This window comes from Poromitra crassiceps, assembly GCF_964638095.1.
Source record: "Poromitra crassiceps genome assembly, chromosome: 11".
In the NCBI taxonomy this organism is placed as follows: Eukaryota; Metazoa; Chordata; class Actinopteri; order Beryciformes; family Melamphaidae; genus Poromitra; species Poromitra crassiceps.
The window spans coordinates 38,235,784-38,256,479 of record NC_139643.1 but is presented as its reverse complement, the minus strand read 5'-3'; the positions used below and the strand labels follow the sequence as shown (position 1 = coordinate 38,256,479).

General features: G+C 45.1%; 1 protein-coding gene across 1 annotated transcript in view; it reads right to left on the bottom strand.

The window, feature by feature from the left end:
- The window catches only part of fhod3a (formin homology 2 domain containing 3a), a gene marked incomplete at its 5' end in the record, with an annotated part of 75,740 nt that overhangs the window by 23,764 nt on the left and 31,280 nt on the right, over nucleotides 1–20,696 (bottom strand). The window contains 9 exons of the mRNA XM_083645592.1: nucleotides 226–336; nucleotides 3,028–3,054; nucleotides 3,201–3,427; nucleotides 3,979–4,122; nucleotides 4,856–4,950; nucleotides 5,151–5,262; nucleotides 6,074–6,168; nucleotides 9,394–9,499; nucleotides 10,765–10,832. Coding sequence (XP_083501718.1) covers nucleotides 226–336; nucleotides 3,028–3,054; nucleotides 3,201–3,427; nucleotides 3,979–4,122; nucleotides 4,856–4,950; nucleotides 5,151–5,262; nucleotides 6,074–6,168; nucleotides 9,394–9,499; nucleotides 10,765–10,832 — 985 coding nt within the window. The remainder of the gene's footprint in view (nucleotides 1–225; nucleotides 337–3,027; nucleotides 3,055–3,200; nucleotides 3,428–3,978; nucleotides 4,123–4,855; nucleotides 4,951–5,150; nucleotides 5,263–6,073; nucleotides 6,169–9,393; nucleotides 9,500–10,764; nucleotides 10,833–20,696) is intronic.

Below are 20,696 nucleotides of genomic sequence, written 5' to 3'. Positions count from 1 at the left end.
TGTGAAAATAAATGCAATCGAACGGGGGAGGGAGAGTGCGAAATCTAGAATGTTATCAATGTTGAGATTCTGTTATCAATACGAGTAAGTGGCTCATTTAAAATGTCCAAACATTTAAAAAGAAGATAGCAATGGCTTCTTATATGGAGTCCTTTCATATAGAAGACCATAGTTTTTGCCATTTTACTTCAGTTGGTTGAACTCTTCTGTCATGTCCTAGAATACCTGGGGGTGGTCTGACTAGACTCTTTATCAGCCCCCTCCTGCTCATCCGACTCAGACTCCGTCACTGGAGTCCCCTCTTCCTCCTCCTCCTCTTCCTCACATTCCTCCACTCTGTGGAGGCGGGTGGAGGGGGGGTGGACGAATGGATTGGGTGGATGGGGGGAGGGAGGAATTGGGGGGGGGGGGGAGATGATGCGATACATAACAATATCATGCAAACACATCAGCACACTGTTTACAGTAAGAGAAAGAAAGAGTAGTGGAGCTATAGAGAGGTAGAGATAGATATGTGGAAATAATACTTATATTAATACATCAAAGCACACAAACATTTACAAGACACTTACAAAAAGGGCTGGGTTAAATCAATATATCAATATCAAATCAATATTTAAAGGAACTGATATCGATTCAAAAATCCCAATATCGATCTTTTAATATAATGCATTTTTGTGTGGATGCTTGAAGCTTTATCCCCGTTAGACTCGCCTGGTTTGGTTCTTAGCGCAACGAGATCTCGTAAACATCTGTAAACATTCATATTTTTAATAATGCACCTGGTTAGAGGGTTCATTGCAATTTACAGCATTACGTCTTTGAGAGTCTCGTTCATATACTGTACAAGCAAAATTGGTATTGTAATTTAAATATCGATATTGAATCATATCGGAAATCGACTAGAAATCGGAATCGTATCGAATCGGGGGAATCAGTGGTATACCCAGCCCTACTTACAAAGATAACAGACAAGGACATGACATCTATCAGAACACAGGCAGACATAAGCAGGAGAAAACAGAGCGAAAGAACAGTAGAGGAAGGGCAGCTGCATGTTTTTAATGACACACTCCATGCCTCCAGTTAGGTAGTTTCACATGCACATGGAGACCAAATATGATGACAGGGAAGGGGTAAAGGAATGCTGTCGGGGGAGAATATGACACGGCTGAGCAACTGACCAGAGGTCAGCTCTCGCCCGCCACTGAGAGCAGGAGGAGGATGCGACCCGTCGGCAGTGATGGGCAAGCTACTTGGAAAATGTAGTAAGCTAAGCTATCAGTTACTCTCGATTAAATATAGCTAAACTACATTGAAGCTATCCCCAGAGAAATGTAGCAAGCTAAGCTACGAGCAACATGGCAAAAGCAGCTTGCTACATCAAAGCTAGCCTACTTTTTTTTCTCACATTGAATCAACTTTATGTCAAAGAACAACTTTCCACCAAACAAATAGGCACTTGTTGTCCATCATAATGGAACTGGAAGTGATTTATTGGCTACACAGGCACACTTGACATATGCAATGTCTCCTCCTGTTTAATCCAAACCGCAGCAGAAATCTCCACTGCGTGCTTTGCTCATGGATTTTCTCTGGCAAGTAGCTTGTAGCTTTTGCAGGAAGCTACAAGCTACTTGGGTCTATAAATAGCTTAGCTACTGAAAAAGCTACTTGGTTCAAAAGTAGTGAAGCTACCACCAAGCTACTGAGAAATGTAGTTAAGCTATGTAGCTTTGCTACTTGTAGCAAGCTACTGCCCAACACTGCCCGTCGGCCCGGTGCTGACTCAGGATCAGTGCAATTGAAGTGTTTTGACTGGCGAAAGAAACCACACGAGCTGTGTTGCAGTTGGGCTGGCGTGTGCTCGCTGCCAGGTGCCGTTCCATAAGACCAGAGCCATGTGTGTGTGTGTGTGTGTGTGTGTGTGTGTGTGTGTGTGTGTGTGTGTGTGTGACGGATGGGACAGTCAATAAAAATATGTGTGTGTGTGTGTGTGTGTGTGTGTGTTTTAGCCTGGGTAAACCCAGCCTCCACGTGACCTCTATGTGCTATCAGTCGTGATAGCACATAGAGGTCACGTGGAGGCTGGGTTTACCCAGGCTATGTGTGTGTGTTGTGTGTGTGTGTGTGTGTGTGTGTGTGCGTGCGCGTGTGTTCATTCCCGTGACTGTAAAAATACACTAAATATGCAGCAGGATTAAATGGCGCTGAAGAATGAAGCCTTAAGTGCCTTAAACCTGCATTCTTCCTAATGGCCAGCAGGGGGAGACTCCACTGGCTGCAAAAAGAAGTCTCGCTTGATTTATGGCCTCAGGAAACGCTTCCCTAATGAGTTGAGTTTACAGCATTATGCTCATTTTGTAAATGATGGTCCCATTTCGAGTAAAATAGACCATAAAGCGGACTATGCTTTGGGGCGTGATTTTGATAGGTCACCTGGACCATCGCCCATTATGGACCAATAGCAGGCGGCCTTGCAGCTCTGTGGGAAACCCCTGGTCTCGCGCTAGCTGCTTCTGGCTCCAAATAAGCAAGATGGCGACAGTGAAAATGCCAAACTCGAGGCCTCAAAACGCGAGTCCAGAAACCAATGGGCGACATCACGGTGGCTAGGTCCATTATGGTTTATGAGCAGGATGCAGTCCATCTGACATAAACAACTTCCACCCATCATTTGACTGACTCCCACTCACACAATCATACACATTTTGCAGGTGTGCTAGCAGAACTCCCTGCACAGTGCCTTTAACAGGGGGCGATGGAGCGGGTGGAGGGGTACATAAAGGTGGGTGTGTCTATGAGCGCAGCGCTCCCAAATGACCGTTAGTCCAATAATGTGCACGCTTGCATTAGCAGCACATTAGTAGCACATTGTTTGATGAAGTCCTGCACCCGTGTTTCAGAAACCCACACCCAGTGCTGTATTTCAGGTGAGGTAACTTGTTACAGCGCAGGTGAGGAGCCACTGGAGTTATAGGTCAGAGGTCAAAGACTGACCTTTCCCTGTGTGACCTTTGAACTTACATGGACGGGAGGAAGCCTGACAGTGCTCTGGAGCAGAGAGTGTTGGTACAAAACAGTCAGAAGCGTTCCCTTTTCAATCTTAATTTTCTTAAAATAAGTGAAAAGAGAAATCTGCCATGATGTGTGTATGATGACTGAAGAAGCCCTGAGGCTGACATTCCCCGCCCACTCACCTGTCGCTCATGTCCCGACCGTTGAAGGGCTGGAACCCGGTTCTCTGCGGGGAGGCGGGGCTGCAGGGCGAGGCGTGCCCCGAGCGGCCCAGGGAGGCCCTGCGGCTCCGCCTCCTCTCCAGGCCACGCTTCTTGTCCCCGCCCCCCAGGCTGGCTCGCCGGCGGTCCCGCACCCCCGTGGGCGGGGGCTGGCTGTCCTCATCACCATCCTCGTTACGCAGCGTCGCCTGAGGGGAGAGGTGGAGGGCGGTGAGGCCAGGCAAGGGTGGAGATTATAGGCGTTTCACAAACCATGAGCCGACACACATAGTCGGCTAATCATTCGTCTGGGGTTTTAGGAATAAACAGTATAAATAAATAAATAGAACGGAGATCATCTACGTTATGCCATGTTAAATTAAGAGTTAAGGTGTTTAGAGAAAGAAAGACTATCTATCTACAGTATGTTTTTACTGTAGTCAAACATTCAGTATCTCCTCATTTGTAAACAACTCAACAACTCAGAGCCAATCAAGGAGTCTGTTTTTAAGCCATTTTTGATAAGAGTTGATCATTTTTATTGGGTGAAAAAAGATATGATATATTTCCCATGACTATTAAAATGCAGTAGTCGTGAATGCCCTAGTGGCTTACAGTATATTGTTTTTTCATGGTTTGTCCAAAACGGGTCTTTGGAGGCCGATGCTATTAGGCTATATTTGGAGCGAAGCTGGTGATACATTTGACCATTTTAATGCAAAAATAAAAAATAAAAAAAAAGTGTGTGTGTGTCTCTGACCTCGTAGATGTTGAGTTGCTCCACCAGGTCCAGATCGGTGCCCCTCCGCCCCAGGTGTCTTTTGGACACTGTCTCGATGCCCTGCTCCTCCAGGCCATCCACCAGGTCGTAGAAAGAATCCTGGTCAGGCAGCGCCGCCAGCGTCTGCAAAGAGGAGGGAGGGAGAGACGGGTTTCGGACACTACCTCACTCTTCTTCTCCACACGACCCCATTGCATTGTGGTATATGGGAGAAATTGTAGGCTACGTTCTCTGTTCACTAGTAGAAATTGCAGTACATTGTGGGTATTTTATGATGGTGGACTATAGTGAATCAAATTAACAATTGAGAATTTGGACACTAGCACAAAATGGTCAATACACTATTTCAGAGGTTTTCAAAGTGGGAGGTGGGCCCCTCCCAGGGGGGCTCCAAGCTGTTTCAGGGGAGGCTCAGTGAATGGAAGTGAAAAATATCACATTAGTTATCAAAAGGCTATCACATAGAATAGCCTAAATCTGTGTGATTTTGTTAAAAAGATAGTTCAGATATACAGTAGTTTTGGGGAATTGTAATGTTTTTCTCACTTTCCCAGAGTCAGAAACAAATAAATGCCCTATAATTCACATCTGCTCAGATAGACCCCTTTTCATGTATTTGATGTAGTCTGATGTATGTCAACCAGCAATATCAGGCTATCTTGGCTCAATTGTTGAGTGTCTATGGAATCAAATAACATAATGATCCCATAGGCATCTAGGAATTGAGCGAGGCCCCCCTTTTCAACGCTTTGTCTGGGGGGAGGCCCACAGTCTCAGACTTTGAAAACCCCTGCACTATAAATTTCACTATTTCTGTGATAGGGGCAGGTTTTCGAACAGGGCTTATGTGTTGTACCTTATTGATGAGGGTCATGGCGTACACCAACAGCTCTGTGTCGACTCCATCCTTCTCATCCAAGATCTCCATGGCATTGGACCATGACTTGCAACCTGGAAATCAGTCCATCACACATCAACGGATCAGCCCACCGACCATTACATCAATGACTCTTAAATCCCTGTCTGTGCATCTGTCCACTCAAACACCCATCTCAATGTGTCTGTCTGCCTAGTAAAGCAGCAGGCTACACATACAGTAGCTGTGAATGAGAAGTGATTGCCAGCTGTTGGCCGGTGTTTGTGTGCTGTACCTCTCTTGGTGTCCACAGTGGTGATGGCTTGTATAAGCAGCGGGGCGTTGGACTCGGAGTACTCCACAAACACCAGCAAAAGCTTCAGAGCTGTTTTCACCACCAGACGGAACTAAACATGACACAGAGACGAGGAATGATGATGCTTCAGGGGCTGTCAGGACCAAGACGATCGGTGCGAGATCGAGGCGTGTGTGTGTGTGTGTGTGTGTGTGTGTGTGTGTGTGTGTGTGTACCTTTAAAAACAAAACGACCACAAGAACAACACAACACGCCACCCTCAGGTCCGGACGCAGAAGTCAATCCACAGCAGATGTGCAGCGTGTCTGTGTGTGTGCAGCTCAGGCCCAGTGACAGCCAGCTTGTGTGTGTGTAGCTCAGGCCCAGTGACAGCCAGCTTGCATTGGGTGTCTGCGTGAGTGTATCTGCACGGTGCATCGCACTGCCTTCATATCCAAACAGATGAAATACATCCTCTTAACAGGAGCCTTCACTAAGCATAATATGTCATGATGTTTTGCTGTTGCTGTTGCTGTTGTTGTTGTTGCTGTAGTTATTGTTTTTTGCTGTGACCAGCAGTTCTATAAGTCACTCTGTTGGTTGGTCAGTCGGTCCACAGGAAGTTCACCACCACAGGTGTGTTTGTGCTTGTTTTTATGCCAATAGAGGGTATGCATGTGATGTCACAGAGGCAGAAGTCACTGTGGGGTCACGCCCACTGAGTCACAGCAAGACTGAGCTTGAATGCAGTAATCAGCCTAGATAACTGACACCTGCTGCTCAGGGAGGAACTTGACACTCATTTTGACACTCGTTCCTGATTGAGGGGGCGTGTTTCAGTGGGTGTGCATACCCTCTATTGCTAGAAGGGGGCGGTGGGGGGGGGGGGGCAATGCAGCTACTGTGAATTTGCGCTTGTTTACCTTTGACCCAATGAGAGTGTAGAGCCACTGGATTGTCTCGACGTGGCCAATGACACCGTTCATCCCATCCACATAGAGCATGATCTGCCCCAGAGCTGAGAGTGGAGGAGAGAGAGAGAGAGAGAGAGAGAGAGAGAGAGATAGAGAGAGAGAGAGAGGGAGGGAGACAGAGAGAGAGAGAGAGAGAGAGAGAGAGAGAGAGAGAGGGAGAGAGAGAGAGAGAGAGAGAGAGGGGGGAGACAGAGAGAAGCAATGCCAATGCTATTATTCAGCTTTATTTGTACATTTACCAAGTCCCAAACCACTTTACAATCAATAAAATAAGGGAAGGGCATTAAATAAAGAAAATATTAAGATTGTAAAGGGAGGGAACATAGATAATTCATCATGTCTTATCTGTTGAAGATGTCACACTATCAGCATATTTTACTGGACCGGCAGTGAAAGTGAAAATGAATTAAGTCACTCTGTTGGTCGGTCGGTCGGTCGGTCAGTTGGTCCACAGAAAGCAAGAGATTTACATAATTTATTAGAGCTAAGGTTGACACAATTAACAATGGAGTGTGTACATCAGCATGGTCAGCAATGGAAACAGCACATGGATGTGTGGTTGATGTGACACATTGGCCTATTTCACAACAGTCTTTTTGTATCTAAAAGGCAGGGTAAACACAGGTGCAACCAAAACATGTATGAGGGTTTCCAACTTAGGTGTTCCAGTGCCGGAGCCCTCATTAATGTTTTGGTTGCACCTGCCTTTTAGACACAAAATGGCTGGTGTGAAAAATGCCCATGCGCCCAGGATACAGTATGTTGTCCAAGGGCGCAGGTGAGCTTCATCAGCTGACGACCCTCCACTGTCAATCACAGCCTCTAAGACAGTGGGAGGGGCAATACAACCACAGATTTTAAACCGGAGGTACAAATGGAAAAGCGGTTTTGCCACAGCACTCCTGTCCTCATCAATCATGTATTTGGACACCGTTTTGAGAGCAGAAGCTGTAACTGCACTCTATGGACAAGTGGTAAAAAAATATGACCGGAAGAAGACAGGAAAAACAGCCTTTTGTTTGTCTGTTGATGCTTTTCTGCTCAGCACCATCACTGGGAACCGGCAGGCATGTGCAAAGAAGCTCTTCCTGAAGGAGAGGGATTTTTTCGATGAGCAGTACGACTGCGACTTCACTGACCTATCTGACCCTGCGGAGTGTAAGAGAGGCGGCGAGCTTTATCAGAGACCCAAAGGCTGGTACCGCATGGCCTTAAACGTCAAAGGCAAATACCCCGACGGCGACACCTGGCTGGGCCCTGATGGCTGGAGGAGTCACTCTGTGGCGGGAGAATGGCCCGTCTGTTTCCATGGAACGAGCTTAGCCGGGGCCAAAGGCATCCTCACGACCCACTACAAGGCCGGCTACGGCGCGGCGTACGGAAGAGGGATCTACTCCACGCCTGACGTGCGTGTTGCCGAGGAACAGGTTTGTGCCAAGACCTTCACGTCGAAGAAGACGGGGAAAGGTTACAAGGTGCTCCTGCAAAATCGAATCAATCCCGCGATGAGAGTGATTTGCGATCAGACAATGGAGTACTGGCTCGTTCCTGTCCCGCACGGAACGTCCGCCGAGAGGGAGAGGGACATGGTGGAGAGCTCGATCCGACCATATGGCATTCTGATTAAGGAAATCGCCAATGATGCTGGACTGGACCTGTAGCTCAGCTGAAAATAATGCTGAGTAGAAAAATCAATGCAAGCTATATTGGCTATAGGCTGTTCTGTTTGATTGTTGAGCAGTTGAAACTTGAACTTGATAGCTAACTGGTTTCCAGTAAAACAGTAATTTGAGCGCCAAAATGTAGTGTAATGGTACCCGCTATGGTCAAGTGTCAAAGGGGCAAGTTACATGCTTAAATCTTTAACACGCTTTAGCACTTCCCAGAACTGACAAGATGTTTTGTTATAGGACTAGCCTGCGTACTTTGTCTGTGAGATTCACCCAAGTGTTTAAAAATGTAATTCTGAGTTTTTGTTTTGAATTGTCTGTTTTGAATGTGAATGAGATTAACTCAGAAGTCTTTGATTTACTCGACATTTAAAATTAAATTTACTTTTGAAATGGCATGAGCATGTTTGGTTCATTGAACTATTTTAAGTGAGACTGTTTTAAGTAACCAAGCTGGGGTCAATAAGGAACCAGCAACTAAAATTTGTGTATGGACATTATTTTAATTCATTTATATAATATATTCTCTCGTATTTTTTATCACATTCTTGTTACTTTTACTTCCCGGAAAACAGCACATTTCTGAACAATCCCACCACTCGACCCCCTCATCAAATAAAACTGCTTTTCTCTCCCAAGCTGATATCATCACTTTAAATTATCCCTTCCTGCAGTATGTCCCGTCCCAACATCCTGTTTCAACAGGAAATGCATCAGAAGAAAGACGCTCTCAATGTGGTTTCATTATTTTAAAACATCATCCCTCCTCCAAAATGTCTCCATCAAGACAATACATTCAGCCGATTCACACACACCAACTTGCTTGTTAAACCTGACAAGTCATGGCTGTGAATTGTTCACACGTGTTATAGAAAAGAGCTGCTACAGGGGTTTGTGGGTTTCCTAAACGTCCAGTGTTTAGAGGTTTCCTGTTTCCTGTTCAGAGCTACCTCTGTGACATGTATCAAATAGCCAGTCATTAACCCATTAACCAATTAACAACAAACACTCCATAATGATGCTGCGCGTGAAGCGATTATCCGTGACACATGTTTGTATGTGGATAATATGATAAATAAACCCAGGTGTCTGTGTTTGTGTGTGTTCAAGAGTGAACGAGACATAAAAGTCCTGGCTACCTGATCAAAAGACTGTGTAAATTGTGTGAACTGCAAAAGGGTTCAGGTGAGGAGACAGACACCCCATTCACACCTGGTTTTTAAATGCGACCTGTGTAAATGAGGTGTCAGTTACATGTTTAGTTTGAATGTCTATGTGAAAACAAGAGAAGACTGTGTGTGTGTGTGTGTGTGTGTGTGTGTGTGTGTGTGTGTGTGTGTGTGTGTGTGTGTGTGTGTGTGTGTGTGTGTGTGTGTGTGTGATGTTGCAAGCTGAGAAACAATGGTTGAGTTCATTCCTGTTTACATTGTATTATTATTTGGATGTTTTCCTAGTTCTAGAAACAAAATGTAACAGCCATTTATAATTATAATGCATTTGTTTTTTCTGCATTATATACATTTGCTTTGGTAACAAGTACTCTGGTATTTCAAAGATACACTTTTTTTTGATAATTTGAGAGATTGAGAGAGACTATACCTCTTAGTATGTAGTTCTGGTAGTTCTGGTCAGCCTCTGCTCCCACCTTGATGAGACAGATCAGACCTTCAGCCATCACAAACTCATGGACCAGGTCCTTGTCATCCTGAAACAAACAGAAAACAGGAAGAGAGATGGAGGGAGGGAGAGAGAATTAACTTTATACAACACCCAGTAGTGCACAGTAATACACTTCCTCTACCTCCACACATTCAGAAATCAGAATGACAAAATCCCTCTGCAAACTGTCTGTCATTCATATATAAATGCACTCCCTTTACTAACCACATGGTGGCAGTAGAATGTAGCATTTGGATTAAAGTTGATACTGGTGTGTTGGTTGCTTATAAACTTTCAAATCCCCAATAGGTCATGCCAGTTGATACACACACTGGTCATTTCAACACCCATGTGTTTCATAATGTTTTGCTGATGACATGTCATCTCTTCTACAAAAACAAAATTCAAAGGATGATGAAAACTCTTTTCCACAGGTGGCTGACCAAACCCAAACAGTTATCCTATCCCGATGCTGCCTTCAGGTCCACCTCATATGCTCCTACGTCCAAGTTGTAAGTGACTTGTTGCTCATTCAAGGGCTTTTGGTGGAAATAAACATGGACCCTGTGGCAGAAGTCTATTGGTAGAATGGTGAGTAGCGGAATGAGGAGGAGAAGCTGTGGATCAGCCATCTATTACCAAAAATGTATGTATGTATGTATTTATTTATTTAGTCATTGTAATAAAGAATAAAATACTACTACTATTAATAATAATAATAATAAATTTTACTATGAGTTGTTGACACTACTTGTATCTCAGAAACTCGAGTATCATGAAGTTTGCACTTTCCCTGTCATATTTGCCACCTTGTTGGATCACTAACGTGAAGGTAAGGGTTGACCTTGTAATACCGGTACTTCCAACAGCAATTGAAGGCAGCATGAGTTCACATGCTCCGGACATTTCAAGATTGTTGTTTTGTTGTTGTTGACCATGCATCTGGTTACTGTGTGTGTGTGTGTGTGTGTGTGTGTGTGTGTGTGTGTGTGTGTGTGTGTGTGTGCGTGCACGCGCGTGCGTGCGTGCGTGCATGTGTTCGAGATAGCAAAAGTGCACTTGGCTTTGAAACTCCTCTCATCCTAAAATAAAGGTTCACACACACACACACACACACACACACACACACACACACACAGCATGCCACGTTGAAGGAGCTGCCTGTCATCATGGAAACAGTGGCCACAGTAACAATTGTACTCTGAAACGACAAACTGAAGCAGTAATTGTGTGCGAGTGTGTGTGTGTGTGTGTGTGTGTGTGTGTGTGTGTGTGTGTGTGAGTGCGCGCGTAAGTTTGCGTGTGTTTTACCTGAAATATTTGCTTTAGAGAGAACAGCGCCCTTCTCAAGTCACGTCCATTGGAGTTATACAGTTTTTCTGCAGAGAGATAGAGAGAATAGAAAGATGGTTATTTGTGATTCCCAGCTGTGTGTCTGCCCCATCAGTCAGTAAGGTCTCCTAGCGGCCTGACTGGCCACTGACTAGGCACTAGCTGCCACTGACCATAGATCTGGCACTAAAACTGCTGAACTCCGTGCTCCCACAGCTGTATCGCACGACACATGCACCTCAGAGGCAAAGCAAAGAAATGTAATGTCAGATCTGTAGCTGCCACTGACTAGCCACGGACTAGTGACTAGCTGCCACGGACTAGTGACTAGCTGCCGCTGACTAGCCATGGACTAGTGACTAGCTGCCAATGACTAGCCACTGACTAGTGACTAGCTGCCACTGTGACTAGCTTCCACCGACTAGCCACTGACTAGTGACTAGCTGCCACTGACTAGCCACTGACTAGTGACTAGCTGCCACTGTGACTAGCTTCCACCGACTAGCCACTGACTAGTGACTAGCTGCCACTGACGAGCTTCCACCGACTAGCCACTGACTAGTGACTAGCTGCCAATGACTAGCCACTGACTAGTGACTAGCTGCCACTGTGACTAGCTTCCACCGACTAGCCACTGACTAGTGACTAGCTGCCACTGTGACTAGCTTCCACCGACTAGCCACTGACTAGTGACTAGCTGCCACTGTGACTAGCTGCCACCAACTAGCCACTGACTAGTGACTAGCTGCCACTGACTAGCCACTAGCTGCCACTGACTAGTGACTAGCTGCCACTGACTAGCCACTAGCTGCCACTGAGCCCATCACCGGCCAGTGCCAATAGTGGTGTCTAGCTAGCTAGTGTCTCTCACATCAGCACTCAACGCACACAGACGTGGGCGCGCGCGCACACACACACACACACACACACACACACACACACACACACACACACACACACACACACAAAAATGTGTTAAATTATTAAAACAACATGGTTTTCATGTTTGCATATTTGTCACGTTTTGTGTTCTTCTTTCCACCTGCGCACGGCCATTCAGAGAGGCAGGCAAGACTCGGCTGCAAGTAGATGGAACCAATCACATCGCACAGCTCTGATCATCTGAGGCGGGCACTTCACTGCACACTTTCACCCTGTCCTCACTCACAATAGAACACATGCATGGTCTCTCTCAAACACAAACACACACACACACACACACACACACACACACACACACACACACACAACACGCGCGCCCGCACAGACACACACACACACACACACACACACACACACACACACACACACTGTATTGGAATGTTAATGAGCTGCCGGCCAGGCTGCAGCAGTGAGGTATTCAGGTCACGACACGGAAAGCACTCCGATTAGGACCCAATGGCTCCAGGCTCTTACAGATGATCCCAATGATATTGAGTATAAACACGGTGTCCTTAACAAAGACATTATAATAGCCATGCAATATTCTTACAATAGCAATGCATCTACAGTATATGACTCACTGTAGCAAGTGTAGTAGTGGTTGGGTGTGTGTGTGTATATCACTGTATGAGTGCATGTGTGACTGTATACTGTATCAAATACAGCATACTAGTACTATACATACTATACACATACAGTGTATTTGCATATAATGCACTAGTAGGCATGTGGTGCATCCAACTGTGTGTCAGCGGGGAGCTTGGGAACCTGCGTGTGTAGATCCTGACTTTGTGTGGTGTGCGTGCAGATAAATCCTTCGCTCGCTCAGGAGGGGGCGGCGTTGGATAAAGCGATTGGAGGTGAGGGCAGGGAAGGCCAGCAATGTGAGCCCAGATGTGGGCTTAGCCCGTCTGCGGAGCCGGCCTGTCTGTCTTGTTGTCTGGAGCTCAGTGGTAAACATCACTACGCTAGGCAAGGCTAACCCAAAGCCAGGCTCAAAATCATTATCCCACACACACACACACGCACGCACCCACGCATGCACGCGCGCGCGCGCGCGCGCACACACACACACACACACACACACACACACACACACACACACACACAGAATTGTAGGTCTGCCGGTCTGTCCATCTGTAGGACCCTTTCTGCGACATAAACGATTTAGAGACAAATAGCAGCATCCATGAATTCTATCTGCAATAGAGTAGGGTAAAGCTACATAGTGGGTAATGGGTAATAGCTACATAGTAGCAATGAGGCAATATTAATGTTAATTCAACCAAATCATCCAAGACAATACAGCGGAAAGTCATGACATGAATCATGTCAATACTCAACAGAACTGTGAATCTAGGGGGGGGGGGGGGATTAAAAGTGGCAAAAACAGACTCAAAAAAAGTGAAAGAAAATGGTAGTCGAGAAAGCGAAGAAAGAACTTAGAATAGCCTACGGCAGTGGTTCTCGAATTGGGGTACGGGGACCCCCAGGGGTCCCCAGCAAAAAGGGACATCATTATTTTCACTATAATTCTATCCATAAGTAACACAATGAGAGAATGTATGAATATTTTGGTCATGGGTTTCATACTTGATCTGTAATAAAACATCTAAAAGCAGAAATCGTATCAGATGGGGGTCCTTGGGACAGCATCTTATCAAATGGGGGTCCGTGGTCTAATTTGTATCAGTTTAGTGGTCCGTTTGAGAACCACTGGCCTAAGGGAAGGATGGGAAAAGGGAAAGTGAAAGAAGAGAGAGAGAGGGACGAATGAGAGTGACCACAGAGTACAGGCCAACGTCTGATGGTAAGAGAAAAGGCTTCTGGGTAATCAAAAACAAGAGAGTGGATACGAAAGAGAGAGAGAGAGAGAGAGGGAGAGAGAGAGAGAAAGAGAGAGGGAGGGAGAGAGAGAGAGAGAGAGGGAGAGAGAGAGAGAGAGAGAGAGAGAGAGAGAGAGAGAGAGAGAGAGAGAGAAACGCTGCTACACCCTTCAGGCTGGAAAGAAGGGAATTCCCCTTCCCAAAAATACACAAACGACATAATATTATATTATATGTTATTTCAGTGAAATGCTGTCCTGGTAGATACCTGACCTCATACATTTTTTAACCGCTACTTCTGGCCTGGGGAAGTGGTTGTAGAGGGATGGAGGTTACACATTAACACATTAACACATTTCCAGCTGCCTTCTGCTGTTGGCCACGGGCCATCTCCACTGGAGCAGTTGGAGGTTGAGTGCCTTGCTCAAGGGCAGCTCATCAGTGGTTGCTGAGCAATGGGGGAAACGCCTCTCATTCACTTCCCCTGCCCAGATTCCCCCCCGCTAGAACTCTAAGCAGCAAATATGCCTGGGTAATATCCAATATTTAATATCATGATATCTATCAGCACCGATCATCAGAACTCAGCCAACGATTACCCATAATCCTGCTGCGGCCATTTTGTTGAAATGTGACCTGTGTGTGGTTTAACATTGTTTTCTTGAGCACAGGAGAACATGCCACGTGTGCCATGTAGACACATGTTGTGGGTTTTACGGGTTTTGTGGGGCCATGTTAGCCTATATCATAAATGCTTATGGTGTTGTTATTTTTGTTTTGCTCATAATGTGAACTGAGAAACAGATGGATAGTGTGAGTAATACATTTTAAATGGCAATATATTTTCAATAGATCGGCGCGTTGCGAACAGATGTTGAGTTTTGTTGACTGTGGATTGATTGTAGCATTACCCCACGGCACACACCTGAACACACACACGCACACACACACACACACACACACACACACACACACACACACACACACACACACACACACACCATTGACTAATAACCTTACCTCACCAGATATTCTTATCTCATTGCAAAACGCCAAGAGCAGAGTGTGTGTAACAGGTGGCATCTCATTGGACAGAACACAACAGACTCTAACAGCTACGATCGAGAGACCATCCTGCTCTCAAACGGCCAATTCCATCAGTTTCCCTCATCGTCGTATCTCCAAGTTTCCCTGGAAATCAAGTGGCTACTTAATAACAGAGGGAACGCTGAGGCGGGTCATTGTCCCTGTGGTGTTGTTCATCAGAACCAGAGTGGGCCTGTCAGGGTAACCTTTAGCAAAACGGCTGCTGTGCATCAGGAGCACGTCAGCAGCACTGATAAGGGTTAAATACTTGATTCATTCTGGTGCATGGTGGACACCGGTGACACTGTAAGGTGGCTAAAACATAAGATTCAGTTGGTGAACAACTACCAATGTAATCAAAAACAGTTATTATTATTATTATCATTAATATTATTATTAATCAAACATTTTCAAAGAGGGCACTTGGTAGTGCATACCTCTGCCAACATTTCAACAAAGTTTTGTGGTGTTACGTGAATCCGTTTGGAAGTTAGGCGCCTTTTTGTCATTGAACACGGCCATTACCACGCCCCCTTTTGGCCAGTGGGCGTGGAAAGTTAATCAGTTTTAAGTTGGCCCATGACCTGCTTTTCTACCACGTAGCGTGAAAATCTGTTTAACTTTTTGAGATATCCTGCTGCTGAGCAACAAATAGAGAAACAAGGATGAAAACAGAACCTCCCGACCAACTCTGTTGGTGGAGATAAAGTAATTAGGACTGATCTATATTAATTTTAATGCACCTAATATCAGAATCAGAATCAGAATCAGAATCAGAATCACTTTGTTTGCCACAGTATGCAAGTTACATATGAGGAATTTGTCTTAGTGGCTGTATGCAGCGTAGCGGTCACATCAATATACAGAGATAAGAAGTAGGAAGATAACTAAAGACAATCACAAAGTTGCAAGTGCAATCAAATCGAGTAAATATATACAATATGTACATGAGTGGTCCCCGGGCCTTGTTGGTGAGGCTGATGGCGGTTGGGAAGAAGCTGGTCTTGTGGCGGGTGGTTCTGGTCTTGTTAGACCTCAGTCTCTTGCCGTGGGGGTGTCTTAAAGAGTTTCATTCTATTTCCTACATTGCCCTCTATAAATTCATATGGACAAGATTTACATGTGCTTAGTCATTTTAGGAAACCATGTTTCATTGCACTGAAGACTTGAAGCCTCCCATCCTTACTCATTGATAAGTGTGTGGGTTTCCTATACCTCTTATGAAACTATTTCACACATATTAGCCCAAATGCCATTGGTGAATAATACAACATGGATTAGATATATTACATCATTACTTTAATAGTCCATTTCCATTTACTGTGCTATAGACTCAAGGTGATGTGTAGTAGTGCCAAGTGTAGTAGCCAACTTGCTGATGACGTAGCCTACAGTCTGCCTGCCATGTGCTGTCAAGGCACATAGACTGAGCATGTGATCGCTACATGTTGATGACGTAGCCTACAGTCTGCCTGCCATGTGCTGTCAAGGCACATAGACTGAGCATGTGATCGCTACATGCTGATGACGTAGCCTACAGTCTGCCTGCCATGTGCTGTCAAGGCACATAGACTGAGCATGTGATCGCTACATGTTGATGACGTAGCCTACAGTCTGCCTGCCATGTGCTGTCAAGGCACATAGACTGAGCATGTGATCGCTACATGCTGATGACGTAGCCTACAGTCTGCCTGCCATGTGCTGTCAAGGCACATAGACTGAGCATGTGATCGCTACATGCTGATGACGTAGCCTACAGTCTGCCTGCCATGTGCTGTCAAGGCACATAGACTGAGCATGTGATCGCTACATGCTGATGACGTAGCCTACAGTCTGCCTGCCATGTGCTGTCAAGGCACATAGACTGAGCATGTGATCGCTACATGCTGATGACGTAGCCTACAGTCTGCCTGCCATGTGCTGTCAAGGCACATAGACTGAGCATGTGATTGCTACATGTTGATGACGTAGCCTACAGTCTGCCTGCCATGTGCTGTCAAGGCACATAGACTGAGCATGTGATTGCTACATGTTGATGACGTAGCCTACAGTCTGCCTGCCATGTGCTGTCAAGGCACATAGACTGAGCATGTGATTGCTACATGCTGATGACGTAGCCTACAGTCTGCCTGCCATGTGCTGTCAAGGCACATAGACTGAGCATGTGATTGCTACATGCTGATGACCCACCCTACCATCTGCCTGCAATGTGCTGTCAAGGCACATTTGGTATGCCGGGGATGGGTTGCACGAGAACCGGCAGGAGGGTGAGAGCTGAGAAGTCTCTGCTAAATGAACAGAGCATTAACAGGGCATTTCTCTTTGCAATTACGGTAACCGAAAATGCATTGAAATTGACATTTAGAACCTCTAACACATGTCAATTAATCGATTCATGTTAATTTGGTTAATACTTTCCCCAATGTGTGCGTTCATGAACTGTGCCCTTAAAAATTACAGTGTTCAGTCCTGTGCCTCCGCCCCCCCCAGTACAGTACAGACCTTGTCAGAGAACTACTGTATGAGTGCAGTGTTAAAAAAAAGCGTATAAAATACATACATTCATTCATTAATCGTAATCGAGGTAAGTTTGAAATAATCATGATATTGATTTGAAGTTATATCGCCCAGCCCTACATCAACACTGTTTTTATATTCCTTGGCTACTCACACTGCAAAAAAAGAACAAAAAAAACATTCATCTTAACAAGTAATCTACTGTAATCTCGCATTGTGTCTAAAAATGACCAAATCTGTGTGTGAGGTCATCTCACTTGTTTCCAAAGCAAACACACTTGCTTCAAGTTTTTCTTGACTGTAATCACCTGTCTTTTCTCCTGATAGTGGAGCGATCTAACATATTCTGCCTTGTTTCAACATATTAACACATTTCTCATAACAAATCGTGAAGTGAAACATTGGAAACTAGAAGGGCACTCAGACAGCGCCGACCTCTGCTCCAAAATGGGTTCTTCCTTGGCCCATGCTACACCCTTCCACAAAGTTTCATGAAAACCGACCTAGTAGTTTTTCTGTTATCCTGCTAACAGACAGACAGACAGACAGACAGACAGACAGACAGACAGACAGACAGACAGACAGACAGACAGACAGACAGACAGACAAATGACACCGAAAACCTTTCGTCCTTGGCGGAGGTAACAAGTGGAATTACCTCAGCCCACTGGCAGCATTTTGACTTGTTTTAAGATTTTCAGACTCAAATACTAGACTTAAACTTGTTATGATGATGTTTTTTTTTTTGCAGTGCACTGTTGATAGACCCACAGCCTCGCAGTATGAACCTGTGCCAACATTAACATTGGCATGGCAATGCCCTGCAATCGTCTCCTATTGGCTTAACAGTGTCTTGTCAGCGTAATGACCCTCCCGCTCCAGAGTCAATACACTTTGACATTCTAAATAATCAATGGGCCCTTTTCCCATTGGCGTTAATGGCTCCAGCTGTCTTAACAATGGCTGTCTTGTGCGATGGCCGATTTGAACGGGGGAAATAAATCAAACGAATCACTCAGTCTCACCCTTGACCTCTGGTCTCGGAGGAACACAGACGGGCACAAGACCGCTTCAATGCCCGCCGCATCCCTCTAGGGGGCAGGGTTTTTCCTGCATAAAGGAATTTTTGGCGCCCCCCCAAAAGATGTTTTAGCCACCCAACCAAAGGCCTGGGGCCGGTTGCACAAAGCACCTGAAGTTAAGATTTTCCTTAGAGTCCGAGTTAAGGTGTCCATAAAATAGAATCGGCTGCACAAAACACCCTTAAATCTTGTGCTTACGTTAATGTTTAACCTTAAAGAGAAGATGCGTGTTTTGTGCAACCGATTTTATTTAATGGACACCTTAAGTCGGACTCTAAGGAAAATCTTAACTTAAGGTGTTTTGTGCAACCAGCCCCTGGTATATTTGAGTTCAGGACAACCTTGACTGCATACTAACTCAAAATCAAGCATTTTACTGTATGATTTTAGATATTTCAAAGTGAAAGTCTCACATTTGTACCTTTAAATGGCTTCCTTTCTAAAAGTTGGGGTGCTGTGAAAACACATTGCTCCATAATTTCTGACAATGACTGATATATGTGTGTTTAGGATAGCCCTGACTAAATACACTAGCCCAAAAGTCACATGTACACACGACAGTAAGCATGCTCGTCCTGACTAAATACACTAACCCAAAAGTCACATGTATGCACGACAGTAAGCATGCTCGTCCGAGCGATCTTGCTCACTGTCCTGCATGCATAGTCACCACCCAAAGGCCCATTCTGACTGAGGCAGGAAAAACCCCTGGACGGAGACTGAAATAACAGCGGAACACATCTTAATCACACCTCCGCCACTGATCCAAGAGACTAGGGGCCATATCTTATGCCCAGTGCAAGGGCAAGGGCAAGCGTGATCTTTGCTAGTTTCTAGCACTCAAAATTTCCCTTTTTCTTTCTTTTAATGACCTCTGGGTCGCTGAAACACGTGCTTTGATGTACTGACCCAGTGTTGAAACACGTGCTTTGATGTACTGACCCAGTGTTGATTAAAAGAAAAAAGAGAAAATATTGAGTGCTAGAAACTGGCAAAGATCACGCTTGCCCTTGCCCTTGCACTGGCCGTAAGATATGGCTCATAGAAGGGGAGTAGACGTGAGGAGAAGCGGACTATCCATGTGTCTTTCACTGGTCAATCTCTTTTTCCTGGCGCTAGGTTTTATTATTGTCACAAGAAACGCTGCATGAGATATGTGCGTGTGTGCGTGTGTGCGCGCGCGCGTGTGTGTGTGTGTGTGTGTGTGTGCGCGTGTGTGCGCACGTGTGCATTATGTGTGTGTGTGTGTGCCCCATGTATGTACTGTATAACCCAGTGTATCTGCTTCTCTGAGTGCAGACAGATGGATGTAGGAAAGGCAGGCTTCCGTTTATAGTTTGACTGTTTTGTTTTGGAGGACTCACACTTCTTGTGTGACCTCACATGCACTGCAAAATATGTCCACACACTGTTTTGCCATGACCTCACATGCACTGCAAAATATGTCCACACTGTTTTGCCATGACCTCACATGCACTGCAAAATATGTCCATCTTAATAAGTCATCGAGTCTCATATTCGGTCTGATGGTCGTATTTTTCTTAAAGCAAGGGGGAATTCTTCCAGTTAGGTGAGATAATTCCACGTGTTTCCAATGCAGTTTAATTTTGCTCCAGGATTTTTTTCTAAGTGTCAGTATCTTCAACTAAGGCAGAATACTTTTATTATTATTATTATTATTATTATTATTATTATTATTATTATTGTTGTTGTTGTTGTTGTTGTTGTTGTTGTTGTTGTTGTTGTTGTTGCTGTTGTTGCTGTTGTTGCTGTTGTTATTATTATTGAATCAAGCGTTCATACAAGTGGCTCAGTGACACGCATACCAGGAGAAATGCATGCACACATACGCACAAGTATTTGCCCATTGGGAATATTCTGCCATTGAAAATGCATTACTCATCCCATCTGTTTTTTAGGTCACACTGTGAGTAAAACAAAAAGCATGGCAGCATAAGCCGTCGAGATATTCCACAGCTTCAAAAAACTCATCAGCTCTCCGCCACGTGTCTCCACGCACTCCCAGCTGACACCTCCATAATTCCACAGCCGGGCCCGTTCGCAGTGTGTGCCGGGCCGGGCCCAGCGCACACGCTATAATTAGAGCTTGATCTGCTGCAGTGACATGGACACTGGAGTCCAGTTACCGTCTGAGCTGGGTTTATACTCCCACTGGGTTCATCGCAGCCTCAGGGCCTCGACCGCTAAAGCACATGGTGATTTAAGAATCGACCAGCATAACATCAATGTCATCACCAAGATATGTTGCACGGCCTACACTGTAAAAATAAAATTAAAAAAATCCATCTTTAACAACTCATTTCGTCTCATATTATTCCGTTTTTAAAGCGACAGTTCTCTCCGAACTCAAGAAGACATATTTTACCTGTGTTAGTGCTATTTATCCATCTAGATTGTTTTGGTGTGAGTTGGAGATTTTGGAAATATCGAGATTTTG